The sequence below is a fragment of the Biomphalaria glabrata genome, chromosome 3 (genome assembly GCF_947242115.1).
Source record: "Biomphalaria glabrata chromosome 3, xgBioGlab47.1, whole genome shotgun sequence".
NCBI classification, from domain to species: Eukaryota; Metazoa; Mollusca; class Gastropoda; family Planorbidae; genus Biomphalaria; species Biomphalaria glabrata.
Window position 1 is genome coordinate 21,360,941 of NC_074713.1, and position 19,834 is coordinate 21,380,774.

General features: G+C 35.2%; 2 protein-coding genes across 4 annotated transcripts in view; one reads left to right on the forward strand and one right to left on the reverse strand.

The window, feature by feature from the left end:
* LOC106063040 (synaptosomal-associated protein 25-like) overlaps positions 1-8,238 on the reverse strand; it is a 91,443-nt gene extending 83,205 nt beyond the window's left edge. For both annotated transcript variants that reach the window (XM_056023951.1, XM_056023952.1), the window contains exons 1-2: positions 8,094-8,238; positions 4,296-4,401 (exon numbers count right to left, since the gene is read on the reverse strand). In XM_056023951.1, the coding sequence (XP_055879926.1) occupies positions 4,296-4,379 (84 nt within the window). In that variant the 5' untranslated portion in view covers positions 4,380-4,401; positions 8,094-8,238. The remainder of the gene's footprint in view (positions 1-4,295; positions 4,402-8,093) is intronic.
* Positions 8,239-8,361: 123 nt separating this feature from the next.
* LOC106078823 (uncharacterized) lies at positions 8,362-12,180 on the forward strand. 2 transcript variants are annotated; one of them, XR_001219898.2, is made up of 3 exons: positions 8,362-8,595; positions 10,204-10,286; positions 10,511-12,180. XR_001219898.2 is itself a non-coding variant. In XM_056023946.1 (3 exons), exons 1-2 carry the CDS (start codon positions 8,715-8,717, stop codon positions 10,222-10,224), a joined length of 1,182 nt encoding a protein of 393 aa, XP_055879921.1. In that variant the 5' UTR covers positions 8,602-8,714; the 3' UTR covers positions 10,225-10,286; positions 10,511-12,180. The 2 variants fall into 2 exon arrangements, 1 of the variants encoding a protein (XP_055879921.1); XM_056023946.1 differs by lacking the exon at positions 8,362-8,595 and adding an exon at positions 8,602-9,875.
* Positions 12,181-19,834: the final 7,654 nt, after the last annotated feature.

The window sequence follows — 19,834 nt, forward strand, 5'->3', positions numbered from 1 at the left end:
AAAAGACCAGTACCGGGTATTTCATAACATCTCTTTCTGACAGGCCCCCTTTAAAAAGACCAGTACCGGGTATTTCATAACATTTCTTTCTGCCTGAAACACGACAAATCGTTCACCCGACATATCGTTCGCCGACAACTGTTTCACACGACAAATGACTCCTTCCAAAAGAGACAGGCTCCATTATAATTAGGTAAAGTCGTCGCGAAGTAAGCGTCTTCTGTCCATCAAGACAGAACAGAACGGTACGAAAACTCATCTGTTCTATATTCTGTCAGACTGTATCAGCGATACATGTTGATTAAGGACGTGAAAAAAAAGATCAAGACGTCTGTGTGTAGTCAATGAACTTCTCTGTCTGTTCCATTTTGTGGAATTTTATTTTGTATAATCACAGTAAAAATTTAAATAAGGTTCAATCTAGCAATCTGTCTTTATTTCCTAACATTTTGTTCTGCCAGCTCTCTCTCTACAAGAGAACCCCCACCCCCCCAATTCAAAGGTTGTCAAAGCCCAGAAAGAATTCATTGGGAGACATAGCATTTATAGTGACACGTAGAATTTAGTGACTTGTTGAGCTAAAAGATTTGTTAACAAGATCATGTGATTGATCTCTTTAAAAAAAAATGAACCCTTTACTTTCATCTAGCTGATTGAAGCGACTGAAAAGAAAAAGAGCAAGGTGCCATTTCAGCTTTCAAACATTGGCGAACCAACAATTTGTAAAGTTTGTTATTTCATTTTTCTTGGAGAGTGGAAACAAAAAGGTGTTGGACGGCTTACAAAATGGTGCAAAACTATGACTGACCGTATGGACCGACAGAAGAGAGTTTCATGTGGACGTTGTCCAGACGTACGCATATGCTCGGAATCATCTCGGATCACTTTCTCTCCCCCTCTCTTAACATATGTATGAGTAAGTTTACTATGCCCTCCCCCCCCCCCCCCATTTCCAAAGCAATGACTTGCCCCCTTTTTACTGCTCCTTCCGGTGCTGTATTACTACCCAATGAAACTAATGCTAATAGGTTCGATGACATCTCCTGAGAAATGAGTCTTTGTATGGCCCCCGCCATGTTTCAATTTGGTAAAGTGCAACCCATCGCCCGGGTCGTCTTAATGTCCAGTACTTAATCCGACTTCTACGTTACTTAATAGTCTAATGTAATTATCTGTTTCTCGGCGGGGTTCTCGTGTAACACATATCCTACACTTCGTCGTGGAAGTAGCAGTCAGATGAAGGGTGACCGAAACGACCGGTCCTACTATTTACTCGCTAGTGTTAAAGACTCAGAGTAACTTGCTTTCAATATTAGGTATTAAAGTAGTGACTTCAGTAAAAAGCGAAAACAAAATAATTATAAAAGTCGTATTGATCAAATAGTGGGCGCGCTATCACGTGACCTAAGTTCTTGTCAAGCGGCCATTTTGTTCACAAATATTAATCAAGCCTCAATTAGAAAACGAGGTAAATTAAAGAACAGCGTAGAGAGACTAAACGAAATTAAAGAACAGCGTAGAGAGACTAAACGAAAAACACGTGAGTTCTTAAATGGAAAAAAAAATGAATAACTTAAAATTATTCATTTGAAACTGTCTGAGTAACTACTTTACTGAAGATAACCAATAAAGGTTAATCGCCTTTAAAACAAATTACAAGTTTTTACAAAATAAAATAAGGCTTCGCATTTGTTTTTTCCTTAAATATAAGCTAGTTGTGATACATATAAATATAGAAATCTAGCCGACCCAGTCAGACTTGAAGGAAAGTGCGGAAGTGTGTGTGTGTTTACCAGAAAGGGAAATATAAGGTCATTTATATCTGTTCACACACACACATATAAAAATAATAACACCAACAGTTTTGTCTGGTTGTACTCAAAGCGAGAATTGAAAAAAATATTCAGGAAAACCTAATAATGTAATAAGGTAGGTGCTGACTTTGAGTATATATAGCAATGTTCACAAAAATATAGATCATGAGAGAGATCAGGACATATATCCATTTCACAAGGATTCTCAGTAACACTCATTCCAACAACAGTGAATCTGAATAGATATTATATTTAATATGACTTTGCAAAACATACAGATGAGCATCCCAATCAATAGTGCCTGCCGATTAAAACTGTTGAGATTAGTTCATTGCTCAGTGTAACTACCGGCCATCCACAGTGGCAAAGTGCTCTGGTAAAAGCTCGGATTTTATCAGGATGCCCATGAATCCGACAAAGCAGCCTACCCATTTCATTTTCTGAACTGAATTTCTATATTACATATCTAGAGTTACGGTTTGCGGTTTTTTTTCAGTACACGGACAAAAGGTTTGGAACTCACTCCCCATTGATCTAAGACAGACAACATGCCTCACTATATTCAAGAAGAACATTAAGACCTATCATTTTAGCTCTCTAGTTTATGTTTGTAATGCTCTCACAGCGCCTTGAGCCTACATCATGTTTGTTAACAGCGCTCTATAAAATAAATTATTTTATCTCTACACAACCAGTAGAGTTTACAATAAACATGATCCGAGGCCTAAAATGGAAACTATATAAAGGGACATAATTCATAAATAGCGTCGACCACAATTGGCAAATGAAAAAGAAGTTACTACTCTTGAAGAAGATCATAATAATCTTTTTAAATATCCAAAAATCTCTATGAATATTCTAACCCTGGATGCAAAACGCAGATATGATTGATTATAAGACAAATAGTTGTAGTAGACTAAGGTTTAAAGTCAAGTGATGTTTGTTACCACAGAACACAGAAGAAAAAAATAGCGTGCCAATTATTCACTAGCATTATCATCAGACTACAGTAATGGTAGAATAAAATAAACCTATATATATTTTTTTTTTTTATTTATTTATATATATTCATATATACATAGTTCTAAAAGGTTTTCATTCAAAACTGTTACAATATATCTATTTACATCAAATTGCCCTAGAAAATAACAACTTTTTTTTTCTTTGTATACTTAAAGCTCTACTGTGTCCTTATAAAGTTACCCATTCATGAGCCCATCTAAACATTTAGCTACCCTTGTCATTTCCTATTAAGCATCTTGAATTGATTTAGAAGCTTCACAAAGAGTGCACTTTATATGATACAAAGTGACCTGTTTAAGGTTGTTTTACTTGAAATGGTTTCCCAGAGATTGCAATAGTCAGTTAACTAACAAACTACATAACAGCGATAAGGTAAGTACAATTCATAAAAATGAGGACTGGAAAAAAAAATCAATCGGAAACAATTTAGGTTGACATTGAACTTTCGAAAGCCATTTTTCCTTCCAAAATTTTTCATACATAATTTACAAAGCTTGAGAAGAAATAGTAAATATGTTGAAAAAGTTATTGTCAAATACTGCTCCAGTGTTTTTTTTTAGTACTAAAATGCCTTTGACTTCAAGTAACTAACACTGAATGTATAGCTTTCAATGGAACATAATATATCAATTCAATACCAAAAATTTGAACATCCTTTTCTTTTCACATCTTTTTTGCCAAAACTTTAGCATTTATCTCTTAGAATGTTTCATGCTTTGCTTCCGTAACATGTTCCCTGTTAACTCACATTGAAATACAATTGCTATGTGTTCCTGCAACCACTGCCTGATTTCTTATACATCTAATGTTCCACTATTTTGTTAACCTCTTTTTTCAGCCACCAATATCACTAGAACTTTGTGATGTAGGACACTCTCTTCACTTTTCCACTGCCTTGTTCCTATTGGTTAGGTAGGCAAATTTATGCAGCCCAGGAAAAAGTATCATGTAGATGACAAATCAACTTGTGTTAACATGCCCCATTCCCGATAGATTTCCCCTCACAGCTGCACCATTGGCTATCATTTTTATACACCCCTGCAACAGGCGATGGAACAACTGCAGCTGAGACTCCTCTCTTAATTTTTTTCAGATGTTCAACCATTAAATATAGGTGTTGCTTTTCAAGTGCTACTTAGATTCAATAAGACTATGGTCAATGTTGATTTTTTTTGGGTGACTAGTTTAGTAAATTATTATATATATTATAATCTAAGTAACAGATATGTTACAAACTTTAGATTACCAATTAGACTGATATTTAAGGGTCAGTTTAAGCCTACTAATTAACAGAAGTATTTTAATATTATTAATATAAATAGTACATACAACATGCATTTAGTTTTGAATTATTCACTATAATTTAAGAGTTAGTTACAACGAGGGAATTAAGATAGATTACTATGCTGAGTTGATTTACCCTCATTTATTATTACTTCTAGATAGGTTATTAATTACCTCATCTGTAATCAGATTAGCCTGCATTTGCAGTTCTTGCAATTCACTGCGCATGTCATTGTCTCCTTTGCCTTCAGTAGACATTGTGAAGATTCTTTAAGTTTTACTATAAAAATAAAAGAAGACATAATCATAATGTTGTTCTAAAAAAAAAAAATTGTAGGTGAAAAAGACTTTTTTTGTTTACTTTTCAAAGATCTAGTATAGTATGCATGAATAGTTGTTTTTAGATTGATAGGTTCCGCAAGGCTGTCACTGCCAGAAGTGATAATGGATTTAAGCACTCCAATACTTACTGGCTTGAATCTCAAATATCTTATCTTATACAATACAGAAGTTACTTCAAAAAGAAGATGATTACATTCTATGTGTCATGCATGTTGACCATGAAATAAAATTCTGCCAAGTCACTGGCTCAGGTAACCCATTCCATGCTCTAATAGCACTAGGGAAGAAGGAGCATTTGTACTAATTTGTCCTAATATATGGAATGAGGAATGTGCCTTTATCTTTGTGTCTTTCTGAGTATTTTATTAGATTTTGTTTTTGTATTTGAAGATTATGGTTCAGTGTTTTATGTATAATTGCTACTTTACTTTTGAGTCTTCTCTCCTGAATGCTAAAGTTAATGGACCACTGTAGCTCCTATCATGCAAATTGTTCTTATACCAAAGACTAAAGACAGTATTTTCTTTTCCTGGTAAGCTGTTTGGCACAATAGCTACTGGAGGCCTATTAGTAAACGAAAGCTGCTGCGACTGGAAACATCTTGATAATAAAATTCAGCAGCACAATGTTTCTGTAAATCACATTAAAATGTTTGAATCTCCAGCAGGACAAAAGTGTCGTGCGCATCTTGTAGGGTATTTTCGTTTGAGCACCATAAGGTTTTATTAGTTCTGTTCCTAAGGATGCGCTATATTGGTGTCATTGTTCTCTTGTTGTGCCTTGAGATGAGTCTCTTTGTGTTCTCTTGGTGTGCCTTGAGATTGAGTTATCTGTGTGGTGTTATTCCCCAGTATTGGGTAAGTTAGTTTATTTTACTATCTTCTACATGTCGTAGCTTTACAATCGTTTCTTTAATAATCGTGAGAATGGCGCTATCAAAGGAGTGTGTATTTTTCTTATCTAGGGACGCAGGCTTGGGACTCTGCTGGAGTCAAGTCTGAGTTGTAGGCTTGGTAGTTGACTATTGCCCGTTGGCGTTGGTTTGGCGTTGTGAAGCCTGATTGACTATGGCACTGAGATTAAGGTGTGCTATAGTCCTTTGAATGTAATCTGTAATTGCTATTGATATTTAGTCATAATGTATGCCTCATAATATCATATATATCATTAACCCATTAAACCTTTGTTGTTATATGCAATATTGTTATTCACTAGTATACGTTAATATTTGGTTTATTCGTTCCTAGATATTTATTGCATAAATTGATACTAGAGGGGGGCCCAGCAATTGGAGATTTCCTTGTCACCTTCAGCTTCGCAATCCAGATCAGTTCTCATTATATAGGACTTGTTAATCAATATTTTGGAAGCCTACAAGGCATCCATATGATACTAATTACCATGCAAGCTCTTAACTCTCTCGCTGTAATTATTTATCCACGTTTCAACGAAATTCTTCCTTTCGCTCATTACTATTTCACTCGCCTGTTATTATTAAGCATCAGTAACTTTTTCGTTTGTTATCAGAAAGTGTTTTATTGGTATAGAATTAAAGGGGAATGCATGCTCTTTTTATATAGTAAAGTAGTATAGTTCCCCTTTCAGACCTTGTGGTCTATAAAGCAGATGATGTAAAGGTCATCCGTTTCTGTGGCCTACGATTAACGAGGGTGTAATGTGGCCAGCACAACGACCAACCGCCTTTACTTTTCCCCAACAAATGTCAGGTACCCAATATAGCTGGGTGGACTCAGAGATGCCAAAAGATCCCAAATTTAAAAATCCGTCTTCAACAGGATTCGAACTCTGGACCCCCAGTTCGGAAGTCAAGCACTTTACCGCTCAGCCACAGTGCGTTCATCTCCATTTTTATATAACACACATTAAAGTTTATAAAATCAACCATTTTTAATAATTTAAAGAGGTCAAATCAATGATGGTATGGTCAATTAGGAGATAAAGAGTTAAGAAATTTGGTTTCAAATAACGTTCAGTTTCGGTAAAGACAGCATCTTATGACCTGTCGGTTCTACAAGGCTATCATTGTTTAACAGTTCACCTTGGCATTTATAAAAACAAGTAGTCTGATGCGACCAATTAACCAATTAATTAAATTGGGCCAATTTTGTAAATAAACAACATCCAATTGGATTTGAATAGAAAAACGTGAAGTGATCAAGTTTGAACCAGTTGCAAGGCTATATTTATTTCTACATGAGTCATCTATAGGTCATTTAATGTGCAACTTAAATGCAACTTTTTTGTTAAATTATTTTTTAAAATGAAAATCAATAAAGAAATATATATAGTGTTTTCTTGATTCTTCAGGGGGATATGTTACAAGACCACCCACAAAATTAAAATTTTCATGGTATTTAATTTCATATACACACACTATTTTTGGATACGAACAGTATCACAAGACATCCCCTAATATTTTAATCTCCTATAAAACAATTTCTTATCTCTTAATACCCTTTTTATGCCAACTTTTTCTGACATCACAACCTATTGGTCTACACAGGTTGCAACATTGGAAGTCAGTGTTGAGGCTTACCGATTGGTCTCAATTAAACCAATTAATGTGCTATACGGTTATTTCAACCAATCAGCATCCAGAAAGTTTGGCGATGACGTATTCATTTTTTTCCCCAATAGGCTACTGTGCATATACATTTTGTTTTCATTATTTATTTAAAAAACCCGCGAAAATTATAACTGCCAACATGTTTTTAAAGAACATCAATTGGGCTTCAGCATTCGGACTGCGCATCAGGAGAGAAGATACATAATATTATTATTAGTGCAAAGTGACAGGCCATGACATTTCTGTGAATAAATCTATCTCAACAACTATTTGGTTAATGCAAGTGTTTAGGTTCTCCTCCATAATTAATAGTTACTTTCCAGCATGCTTAGCAGAAATTATTATTGTCTAGTTTGTTGATTTTTCATGCTAAATGTTTCTGAAACTTAAGTTACATTTTTTAACGTTAAAAGGCAATATCTTTCATGCACAACAATCACAATACAGTATGCAATTAGCAATTAGTGAAAGCCCAATAGTACTAGCAGTAAAGTATGCATGTAAAGTGCTATGTTTAGTATAAAAAATAAGGCCTACAGAGTTAAAGGCGGATGAGCCTGTTAACATGATGTGGATTGGACGTTTGGTATTACTAGTATAACTAGATCTATATATTAAATATATAAATATAAGTAAATAAATAGTAGGATAGGATCAGGGCCCCACGTGACACTCGCCCAGGACCCTTGAGTCTGGCAGTCTGGGTCCCTTGCTCTGCTTTAACTTTAAGGCTGCCTCCCTCTGAGTAATATTAAATATTATATAGTATTATAGTAATAGAGTCTAAATCTGGAGAGTATATTTATAATATATATTTTATAGAATTTAAGACTAACTCTAAGTTAGACTAAGATTACTATACTACTAAATACTAGTAACTAAGAAAAACTAAAAGATTATCATTTATCATTTAGATTTTATTTTTAAGATTTCTAGTCAGACTCGATCTACTATTTACTCATCTAGATAGCTGGATCTAAATTATAGGATACTTTATCCAAGATTGATTTATTATTAATAAATCACTTGTTTTAGACTCAGACCTTTTATCTATAATGTGTCAAAAATATATTGAATGAAACTAGACTCTCGATTCTAGGGTCTGCAATGTTGACAAATTGGCCCGTCCCACAAATATGGCGATACAGTGACGTCACATCTGTATTATTATTCTTTAACAAAATATGGGAAATAACTCTAAAAAAAAAAAAAAAAGGACCATTCATTCTGTTAAAAGTCTTAGTGGGCATCGATTGATTTAACATTTTCTTTTAGTTATCTAATATAAATCTACATAGATCTATAGTGAGTTTGTCTATTATAGATCTAAAATCTTATCTAGATCTGTATTTAGAAACAATAGGAAAATAATGTCATATATTTCAGCTAATTATGACAAATCAAATTGTGTTGACGATTAGTTTTTATTTTGAAATAGTTCCTTTTTCGTATCGGAGTTCAATTTGAAATGTGACGTCACATAAGCCAAGCCAACGAGCCTGTTGCGTTTTTAAAATGGCTGTCGCATGAAATCAACACTAATTGGTAAGACGCGTGTGGCTTTCTTGGACTATTTAGACTGGATCTAGACGCTATATCTATTCCCTAATTTAAACTTTTTTTTTCGCGTTATATTTGAAATTGTGTGAACCAATATAAACATAATGAATGTTTTAATTGGTACCGATTTAAATCTGCTAGAATGCGACGATCTTCAACAAAAATTACAAGTAGTCCTTCCTGCTAGGACTGTTGACGTTGGTGGTCACGATACTTTTTACGATAGCTCTAAGGCCGTTCAAAATGAAGATTTATTAAACAATGGCTCATTAACATTTGACGAGGCTTTTGAAACAGAACCATTCAATAGTATAAGTGTTTCAGATTTATCTTTTAATAGTGCTGGAGATTTTAATGAACCACCTTTCTGGGAACAACCTACTGACAGCATGATTATGATTGATAGATATAGATCTAGTAATAACGCTGATAAATTCTCATTTGTTGCTGTTAGTCCTGAAACTGACTTGAGTCTTAGTGAAAGTGATTTAGATCAATCTGCAGTCTGTAAAAAATCCTGTAGAAGATCAGCTAGATCCAGCTCTGGACACTCTGGTTACAACAGTGTCAAACAATTTTCTCGAAATGATAAACCTTACCATTTTTCTCATATGAAACATTCTACATCCATAAGAAGTAAAAACCATTGGGGTGATAGTAATTCAAAAAACGCTATAGCAGCTAGAGATAATAGGCTTAAAAAGAAACAATACATAGCAGGCTTGGAGGAATCTCTAAATGTTTATCGGACTGAAAATCAACAATTGTTAGAAGAAAACAAGAAGAATAAAAAAACAATGCAAGAACTAAAAAAAGAAGTCATTTATTTAAAAAGTGTTATTGCAAACCAAAGTACTCTGGCTGCTATATTAAAGAACGTTGCAAAGACCCCAGGAATAAATTTATCATCATCTTTTCAATATGTCAAATCTGGAAATAATCCAGCTTCAGATTCCAAAAATGTATCTGCTGAGATTGTAAATGACATTTTTAAAGTAACTGTAAATAGTGTTACCAATGAAAGTGTTCCAAAATGTTCTAGAAACCTGCGTTCATCTAAACCTCGTCTCTTAGACACTCTTTCAAAAATTCCACAACAGGATTTCAAGAGAAAACACAATGGAACAAAAGTGCCTGTTACTTCCAAACAAAAAAAATGTAATCTCAGCAGTGACTATATCAGTCAATGTGAAACACTTATAAATGTTGAAGACACTGATTCTGACAGCTCACTAGAAACAGAACATTCATCAGAAAGTTCAAATGTAGGAATATGTTTGCATGTGTCAGGCAACAATGTATCTTTAGAACTTTGTTCCAAGTGTAATGCAAGAGCATTATCAGAAATAATGATAGATCATGCATATGTAAAGAATTAATTAGATTTTATAACTGTTTAATGTACTAAACATACTTTGAATATCTCAGCAAGAAATTTTTATAATTGTTAACTTTAGCTTCCACAAATAGTACATTTAATAATTATATGTAAAATAATAGTATATTTTTTTGTTAGTTATTTTAGTGGATTTTGTTTCTTGACATGCATATATATTAGATGTATGAGATTGATGTGCAAGTTTTACATTTCAGCCCAGCTGTGGTTATTTCTGAATTTGTACAGACTTCAGCATCTTCATCTCTTAGAAGTTAATTCTTCACCAAAATAAACAATGGTCCGTTGTAATTTTATAAGATATTTATGTTGTACTTTATTAATTAGAAAAATATTTGTGTCTGTATCATGTAATAATATTTATATATATAATGTAATTTTGTAAATTAAATGAGTCGTGAAGGAATTAATGTGGTTTGCATATATAATATGTTAATGTGATGTTAGCTTTAAAGTCACGAGTTAGGTATTTTGTAAACTCAAAGACTTTTCTTTCTTTTACAGGTGATGGTCCTCCAAAGAATACTGTCTGTCAAATCAGACTATGGTTGAGAAGCGATGAGTCTGTAACAAACAGACAAGTTATAGTATTAAATAATGTTAAACATACATTGTTTATATTAAATTTAGAAGGCTTTCTAATTAGGCTCACTAACTCCCAAGTATGAGCAAACCATAAAGAACCAATATAGAGCTCAGCTAACACATTGTTCAGCTGAGTCAAAAATCAGTTTATAAACTAATTACTCTTACTGCCTTATCTATAAGATAATTGGGTTGAACGTAGATGGGCTTTGATTTTCAAAATCATACAAGTTCTAAAGCTCGAATCCAACTTATGGAAACAACAGTTATATACATTTCTGAATTATTCTCTGCTAGTAGTAATACTAGTACTTTCAATTCCTTCTGATCTTGAAATATTAAATACTTAACATTGGAGATCAGCTCCCACGTTGTTTTCAAATATTGACCTTGAAGCTTGCTTTATAGGTGTTATATAGGTTATGAATACTTTGTTATATCGGAGAAGAAATTTCTTTAATTCTTAAATATATCTTTTTAATTTTTTTATGATTTATATTTTTTTTTTCGGTTTTAAATAATTGCAGAGATGTTAAGTTTTTCATCAACTCACTTGTAGTATTTATTCATGCCATTCAAGAAGGACTCTGAAGCAAATGTTTTTACAATTTTAATTAGTTTTCCTTTCTATTTCTTATTATCAAAGCATAAATTTGTACTCTTGATCAGGGCTTTGAATGCAGACAACAAATCAGGGTCATATGTGGTAGATGTAGATCTGTATTTTTTTTATTTTTTTTTTGACATTTAAATTAATTGTTGTAAGGTTTACAGATATGGTGGGCCTGTGCCTACTTATAACTCATTCAGTGAAACCTTTTGAACAGCCTCAAAATGTCATACCGGTAATATTAAAGTCTCTTAATGGATACCTGAAAAACATAATTCATCATCTGTATTTTGTATCATCAAAGGTTTAAATGTATATAGATACCGGTACCTTTAAAGTAAGATGTCAGGACATGTGTTCAGTCTAGGTTCTGTTGATGATGCTACCGGTACTGAAATAAATTCTATATTTTTAAGAATAAAATCCATTTTATTTTATAGTGTATGCACTTATATATATAGTATTGTTCCTCTTATTGTTGGTGTATTAAATGTGTTCTGCTGACCTGTCTTTTTAAGATTCCTGTTTTCTGTCATTCTGAATTCTTTTTAGAGAGTGGCCCACTTATTCCATAATGTTATCTCCCAATTGTTTTTAGGCTTTTTTTTTTGTTCTGATCCTGTGCAGGTGCAGATGGTTTGATTGAAAGATCTAATCTTGTAAACATGATTGTAACATGAGATCCAAAAGATCTAGTCATCTACATCCTCTCTATATGTAGTGTTTGTAGATGTTGGATAACTTTCTATAACATCTCATTTGCTTGGCTTTCACTGAAATTGGTTGGCAAATATGTCTAGGAGAAAATATACCTGAATTTTGTGTTATTGCATGTTATACCAAATTGTATTAGCTCATCGTGTACAGTACCTTAAAGCTACCTTTCCTTTTTTCCTCATTGATACAACATAATAAATAATGTTATTTTTAACTTATTTTGTCTTCAAATGTTATTGTTACAAATAAAAATGCTTCTTTACTTAAGTTATTCATTTATTTAAATGTGCTGTCAACATAATCTCTTTATACTTAGTGGTCATGATGTTTATTTCACCTTTCAAATACAGTGCCGTAGTTCAAGCGATTCATGAGAATGCTATATTTATGATATAATAAGATGTATGCTAATGATATAATAATGCATCAATTTTCTTAAATGGTACTTTTGTAATCAATTTAAACTATAGATAGTTGCTCACAGATAATGGGTTGCAAACCTGAACATTATGCATTAAAAAAAAAAGCACCAGCCTTGGCACTTGAAATATGTGACACCTTAATTGTGCCGATGTGCCAAAAAAAAACTCAAAATATCATGTATTTGTGAGGATTTTGCAGATTTGTAATTTTTAGTTACCCGGTACACAATATCCAAAAAAAATCAAAATTCATTACAGAACATAAAATATTTTAATATCACAAACTTGAATAATAAATGAGCATTTACAATGGTCTAAGTAGGCCTACTGGTATACAGATACAATATTGCATCTATCTCAACAATCAATGTACTGGTACAGAGATAGTGTTGGAATGTAACGTACCGGTAATAAAAACTGATTTTTTTTCATTTGTACTCCCCTCTCCATTTCTTTGTACTCTGCCACCTAAGAGTACCGGTACTTTTATAGAGCTATCTGGATTATCATTTGCGCTATAGCTTAATTTATATCTTTAGATCCCTTGAGATTTTAATAAGAGCAATTTTTGGCTCTTCTCGAAGCTTGCAGTGATTTCGAGAAAAACAAAGGTCACAAAAACAGTTTGTGTGAAACTCAAAATCGGCTCCGAAGTGGTCCACTTAGATTCGAGTCTTCACGCGGATTCGAACACGGGACTTCCAGTTCCAAGTGTTTTACCCCTCAGCCACAGTATCTCCATATATTCATTTAGCGTAGCCTACACTTCTCTCTTTTAAAATAAAAATGATTAACCTTATCCGTGCATTCAAAATTAATATGTTACTTTGTAATGAAAAGAAACTTTAAAAAGACAGACTTAAATACCGGTATAGTATATCTAGACTGGACATGGAGATCTTGTAACACTACAAAAAAAAAATTTGATTGAAACAAGGCGTCGTTTTGGAAAGTATATAAAAGAAGTAAAGTTGTATTTTTTTCAACCCTAACCTATGTAACATATAATTTAATTTTTAGATCTAGACATAGACATAAATAAATATAGACTGGCCGAAGGAAGTAACTTGAAATCATGTATATCTGTTGTATTCGGATTTCCGAATTATGAAAAATTGCATGATCTTCATTCTTAGAGATTAAACAAAACTACACTGCCTCCTTATTTACAATATATATAGGTGTGTGGCTGAAATAGATATGAGTACTTAACTTTTATACTGCTCACAAATGCTGTATAATAAAGTAGGACCTACACAAAATTGCAAGTCACAAATTTTCGTGTCATGTCTATGATCTAGCGGAGCAGGCACGTTTGCGGAACAGCTCGTCGAAATTAGTTAAAATCTACTTTATTTTGAAATTTTCTGCTAAACTACTGTAACGGTACTGCGGATGGTCCGTTTCTCTACATTTTTTAATTTAAGGGTTTTCCTTACACAGCCGAAAATTAATTTTGACTCCAGGTTAATGACAGGTGTGGAATCGTCCATTATTTTTCACGTACCAGGAGAACCGCATAGGTCAGAGCTTAAGTTTTTTAAAAAATGATAATGACACATCACCTGCATGATACACCTATGTTTCAGTTTATAAATGGATGTGGAAAAACTTCATGTCGTAGCCATCTACCAGGAATTTAATTTGTAAAAAATTGGGAGGTGTTAACCCAGTTTTTACCTTTTTAAAGATAGTCACAATTTATTTGACCTGCGCATTTAGCTTAACATTTACATAGTGATTTAGAGCAGGGGTGGGCAACCTTTTTGTATCGAGGGCCGCATTAACAAAATTTTGGGAATGGGGGGCCGCATATATGTATATATATATATGTGTGTGTATACTTACAACTTAGAAAAATACGCTAGTTAACTGTATAATGTCTTTTAATTCATATTTATACTGTATCATACATTCACTTTTCCTTTTTTTCACATTCCAAATTGAGGAATTACTAGAGTTAGCAATTTATGAAACCCATTTAACAATTTTTTTTTAATTTGCTATTGTCTTTTCATATTACATTTCACCACAAATGTACAGTTGTACTTAATGTGAGGAATTTAACTATTTACACTCGTGCGTAATGTTCCTGAATTGTGGAGCTAGCTTTCTAGTTGTTATACTTGTGACTGCTGTCAAATTATAGTCATTCACTATCGACCTGTGATTACACTTGTTTATTTTCCACAAGAAAAATACTTGTTCACATATGTATGTGTACCAAAATAATGTTAAAACTTAGCTGCAAAGTTTTTTTAAGTGTGTAAAATACAGCTTCTGGCACCCATTAAGCTACAGTGGAAGTACTGACTTTAACTTCTCTTACAGGTTATAATTTGCATGGCGTTATGTTCTCTGGAGCTGAATCAGCTTCTGCACTAAATGGTGAGCTGATGGTATTGAAAACTGGTTCTTGACGTCTTAAAATTTGCCTTCATAAATTTCATAATTAAGGAATCCAAATAAGTCTGGTAATATTAACCATTTCACTAGAAATTTTTTCACCTTTCAACAAAGGAAAATGACAAAACCTATTTTCCCCTGCTGGCCTGGAGAAATTGGAAAGCCTTGTTTAAAAAATTTAACATGCATTACATAAGCAAGCAGCCCATTGCAATAGCTACCATGAAAAACATAAAATATCTTCCACTCTTCATTAGAAATATTAATTTCAAAGTCACAGTCAATATCCTTCTAAGAATATGGGCATTTCTACTTGGAGAATTTATATTCTTCTCATTACCTTGCCCTTTATAAGCCAGCGGATGCATCGGAATATTTAGTTTATAAAACTACAAGTACTTTTCTATACTGCCTGTGGTTATGACCATGGGTCTGATGTTTTTATTAAATGACATTTCATGCAGCTTTGTGCAAACTTTTCTGTTTAGAGTTTATGGTTGGGATATTCTTTTTAAAAAAAAGTTTTTCTCAGTCAAAGATCGAGCTCCATCAGTTGTTACACTTGCCATCTTGTTCCAATCATACCCAACATTCAACACAGTTCATTAAAGCATTGAAGAAATACTGGTCTGAGATTGTGTCTTTGACTTTATATAATGAGAGAGTTTCGATAATTTGTAGGGAAATTTAGAATTATTTTTAATAGATTAGCATTTTTATATGTATATACTGTGGGTACACATGATTTCTGTAGGTATTCGCGGGCCGCATAAAACACTTCAGCGGGCCGCATGTGGCCCGCGGTCCGTAATTTGCCCACCCCTGATTTAGAGTATCGGAATTTAAATATGAGTTTGTATTAGTAAACATAAATTTAAAAACATTTAGACAATAATATTACATATAATTTATGATTACCAGACGTCAAGCAAAAAGAGGACAAATCATAATTTCATATAGGCCTATATAATATTAATATAACAAAAAAAAAAGAATTAAAGAATAGTGAAAAATAAAACCTTTTAAGGATAATCAGGGTAGTGTGACGTCAATTAAAGAGGTAAAAAAATCAAAATGTGACAATGTGTTGTCTTAAGCTTTAACAAAATAAAATTAATGTAAAGGATATGGAGTTCAAGTATTATATAAGACTAATAAATACATGCTTTATATAGGCTTTGTTTCGACATTTTTACCGTGTTCCGCAATTGTGACTTCTTTAAAAAATCTTGTTCCGTAATTGTGACTGACCATATCTCAGTCGATTTGAATGTAAAATTTAAATATCTGTTGAAAAACTAAACAATGCGTCTACTTTTATCGGAAAATGGATGGGCAATGCCTAGATACTTATAGTTTCTCCATAGGTCTAACCATTATGGAGCAAAAAATTGAAAACTAAAAGTAGATGCAAACTGTTTCGCAATAGTGACTCTACTCTATATCTAGACTGGAAACCGGAAATAAATTCTTATCCTCGGCTGATCGATTCACTAGACCTATAGGCCCTACAGATATAGATTTTTATGTACCGGTACGTAAACTCTTTTTTTTTTCAGGCTCTAGGGGGAGTCGCCCCAATCAAACTTTTCTGTCTTAGAAAAGTAATGATCTTTAATTTTCAAAGTTTAGAAATAATGCAAAATCATTTCTCGGATATTCACGCAAAGCCATTTCCTGTTAGTTTCCATTGAGATAATGTTTCAAAAATCCTAGATTGAAATAATTCATGTTGATTTAAATCATCTTATTCACATTTAAATAGATTTATTACCTAGATCTTTCTAGATTATGTATCTAAAGCTGCCGGAGGAAATTTCGTAGCTGATACTCCCAACGCCTAAGGGGCTTCACTCATGATTTCTCCTCGAGGTTGTCTCCTGAAGCCTCAGTACCGCAAGGCAGCGGGGGTTTGAAGTCAGAGTACCCCTCTCCTAGATGAACTGCCTTACTAGGCTGACGAGCTCCATCTGCCCGAAGCTCCTGGTTTTGTGGCGCCAGGTATCCGCCTTCACCCCTTCACCTGTTAGTAAGAGCAGTTTCGCCGGGCTTAATATCTAAGCCACACGAGCAGGTCAGGTGCTGGACTTAGTTGTCAGAGGCTATTTGAGACGCATGCCATTAGGAGTATTTTATAGACAATGGGAGCTTAACCCCATTGACACCCCTGGCCATGACAACCTTTGAAACTAAGGCAGCTTCTGCAACTGAGTTGGTGCCAAATGTAATGCGATGCGTTCCTTTGGATCACATCAGCAAGGTCGAGAGAGGGATCATGACGCATGGGCCACCCATGACCCCTTTATCCAAGACCCAGGAATGCGCCCCGGAGAGGAAACTCTGGTGCTGCTGCAAAGCGGCTAAAACAACACGGGAGACAACAGTTACGGGTTATAAGTCCAACTCGATTGGCGTAATGTATGGACGCCACGGGTTGTCTCTGACGGTGGGAAAGGTCTTCGCGCCTCACTGATCAGTTACCGCCCGCCTCAACCTGGGCAGCCCCCAGTCAGTTAGGTGCTGATCCGCCACAGCCTGCCTGCTCTAATGGGTGCGTAGAGCTTAGTTTAAAACGACAAGTAGGCTGGAAACTTGCACCAAGCAACAAAAGAAGAAAAATTAAACTTAAAAAGAAAATCCCTGTCATGCGACTGGCCACTTGGAATGTCAGGACAATGTGTCCTGGTCTCACTGATGATCTAAGGCAGATCGACGATGCAAGAAAGACGGCAGTTATAAACAACGAGCTAAAAAGGCTACATATTGACATTGCAGCCCTGCAAGAAACCCGACTGGCCGAAAACGGCATGCTCCGCGAGACTGACTACACTTTCTTTTTCTTTTGGAAAGGGAAAGCATAGGATGAGACTCGAATACATGGTGTGGGCTTTGCTGTCAAGAACAGTCTTCTTCCCATGATAGTCCCTCCAGTTGGTGGCTCGGAACGGCTACTAAGCATAAGTATGACGACAGCATCTGGAAAAGTCACTCTAATTAGTGCCTATGCCCCCACACTATGCTCGCTTCAGGAGGACAAAGACAAGTTCTATGAAGACCTCAAAGAAGCCATTGCAAACATTCCTCAAAAATACATATGATCCTTCTAGGTGACTTCAATGCCAGAGTAGGATCAGATCACACTACCTGGCCAGACTGCCTTGGGCTTTTTGGAATCGGAAAGATGAATGAGAACGGACAAAGACTGCTTGAATTCTTCACATACCATAAGCTCTGCATTACCAACACATACTTCAGAACAAAACCACAGCACTGTGTCTCATGGAGGCACCCTAGGTCTGGGCACTGGCACCAGCTGGATATGATACTGACACGAAAAATGGACATTGGAAATATATTGCTAACACGTAGCTACCAAAGCGCGGATTGTGATACTGATCATACTTTAGTGTCCTGCCGGACAAGACTGCTGCCAACTAAGATCCACACATCACAGGGAAAAAGAAAATCACGCCTGAATACTACTAGCACAAAAAATCCTGATCTTTGCACCGAATTTGAGAAAAAATTAGAGGAAGCTTTTAAAAACTTCTCTGTGACTGAGGTAGAAAAAAGCTGGACGTTTATGCGTGATACAATCTACCAAACATCATCACTGGTCTTTGGAAACAAAACCAAGAAAAGCGAAGACTGGTTTGAAGCTAGTCTACCAGAAATGGAAACTGCCACTACGAACAAGAGAGCAGCCATGCTAATCTACAAGAAGGACCCCACCCCAAGCAACTTAAAAAGGCTCAGAGCTGCACGTAACAATGTCCAAAGAGTAGCGAGACAATGCGCTAACAAATACTGGCAGGAGCTATGCGAAGATATTCAATCTTGTGCCGACTGTGGTAACATAAGAGGACTATATGAGGGCATGAGAAAAGCCTTTGAACCTCACACCAGCAAGTGTGCTCCGCTCAAGTCAAAAGATGGCTCAATCATCAGCGATCGTGCGCTGCAAATGGAACGATGGGTAGAACACTATGCAGAACTCTACCAGATTGAAAACGCCATCTCACCAAATACTGTTTCCAACTTCCCATCACTTCCAGTTTTGACGGAATTAGACGAAACGCCCTCAGTAAAGGAGCTGAACATTTCCATTGACATGCTTGCACATGGGAAAACACCCGGAGGAGATGGCATTCCTGCTGAAGTAATTCAGGCTGGAAAACATGCCCTAATCAAACCACTCCATGAACTGCTAAGCTTGTGCTGGGAACAAGGAATGGTCCCCCAGGAATTGAAAGACTCCAACATTGTTACAATTTATAAAAATAAAGGCGACCGCTCTGATTGTAACAATTACAGAGGCATCTCACTGCTTAGCATAGTCGGAAAGGCTTTTGCTAGAGTATTACTAAAGCGATTACAGATCCTGGCAGATCGTGTTTATCCAGAGTCGCAGTGTGGCTTTAGCGCAGGTAGATCTACAACAGATATGATTTTCTCTCTGCGGCAGCTACAGGAGAAGAGCAGAGAACAAAAGCAGACCCTCTTCATAGCATTTATTGATTTGACCAAGGCCTTTGACCTTGTTAGCAGAAGCGGTCTGTTTGCTGTACTAGAGAGAATCGGCTGCCCAAATAAGTTAAGAAAACTAGTGTCAGCTTTTCACGAAAATATGCAGGGCACCGTTCAGTTTGTAAGTTCTTCCTCCAGGCCATTCTCCATTAAGAGCGGTGTAAAACAAGGATGTGTACTGGCCCCTACACTATTTGGCATCTTCTTCTCAGTCGTACTATCCAGTGCTTTTAAATCCCTGGAAGACGGAATATACATCCATAGTAGATCCGATGGAAGGCTCTTTAACCTGGCACGTCTTAAAGCCAAAACGAAAAGGCGTCGTATCTTGATAAGGGAGCTGCTGTTTGTCGATGACGCGGCACTCGTATCTCAGGTCTACAGAAGCTAGTGAACGCCTTAGCAGCTGCTTGTCAAGAGTTTAGCCTTACTATAAGTCTCTCCAAGACCGAAAACCTGGCACAAGACGTCGCAGAAATACCTATAATACAAATTGGGAACCACACCCTTTCAGTGGTGCAGGAATTTACCTACTTGGGTTCAACAATTGTCAGTAACCTA

Excerpts from the sequence above, each read along its gene's own strand:
- LOC106078823 (XM_056023946.1), top strand. The coding sequence starts at position 8,715 with ATGAATGTTTTAATTGGTACCGATTTAAATCTGCTAGAATGCGACGAT. Across the intron at positions 9,876-10,203 it reads ATTCATCAGAAAGTTCAAAT|CCCAGCTGTGGTTATTTCTG; the intron begins GTAGGAATATGT and ends TTTACATTTCAG.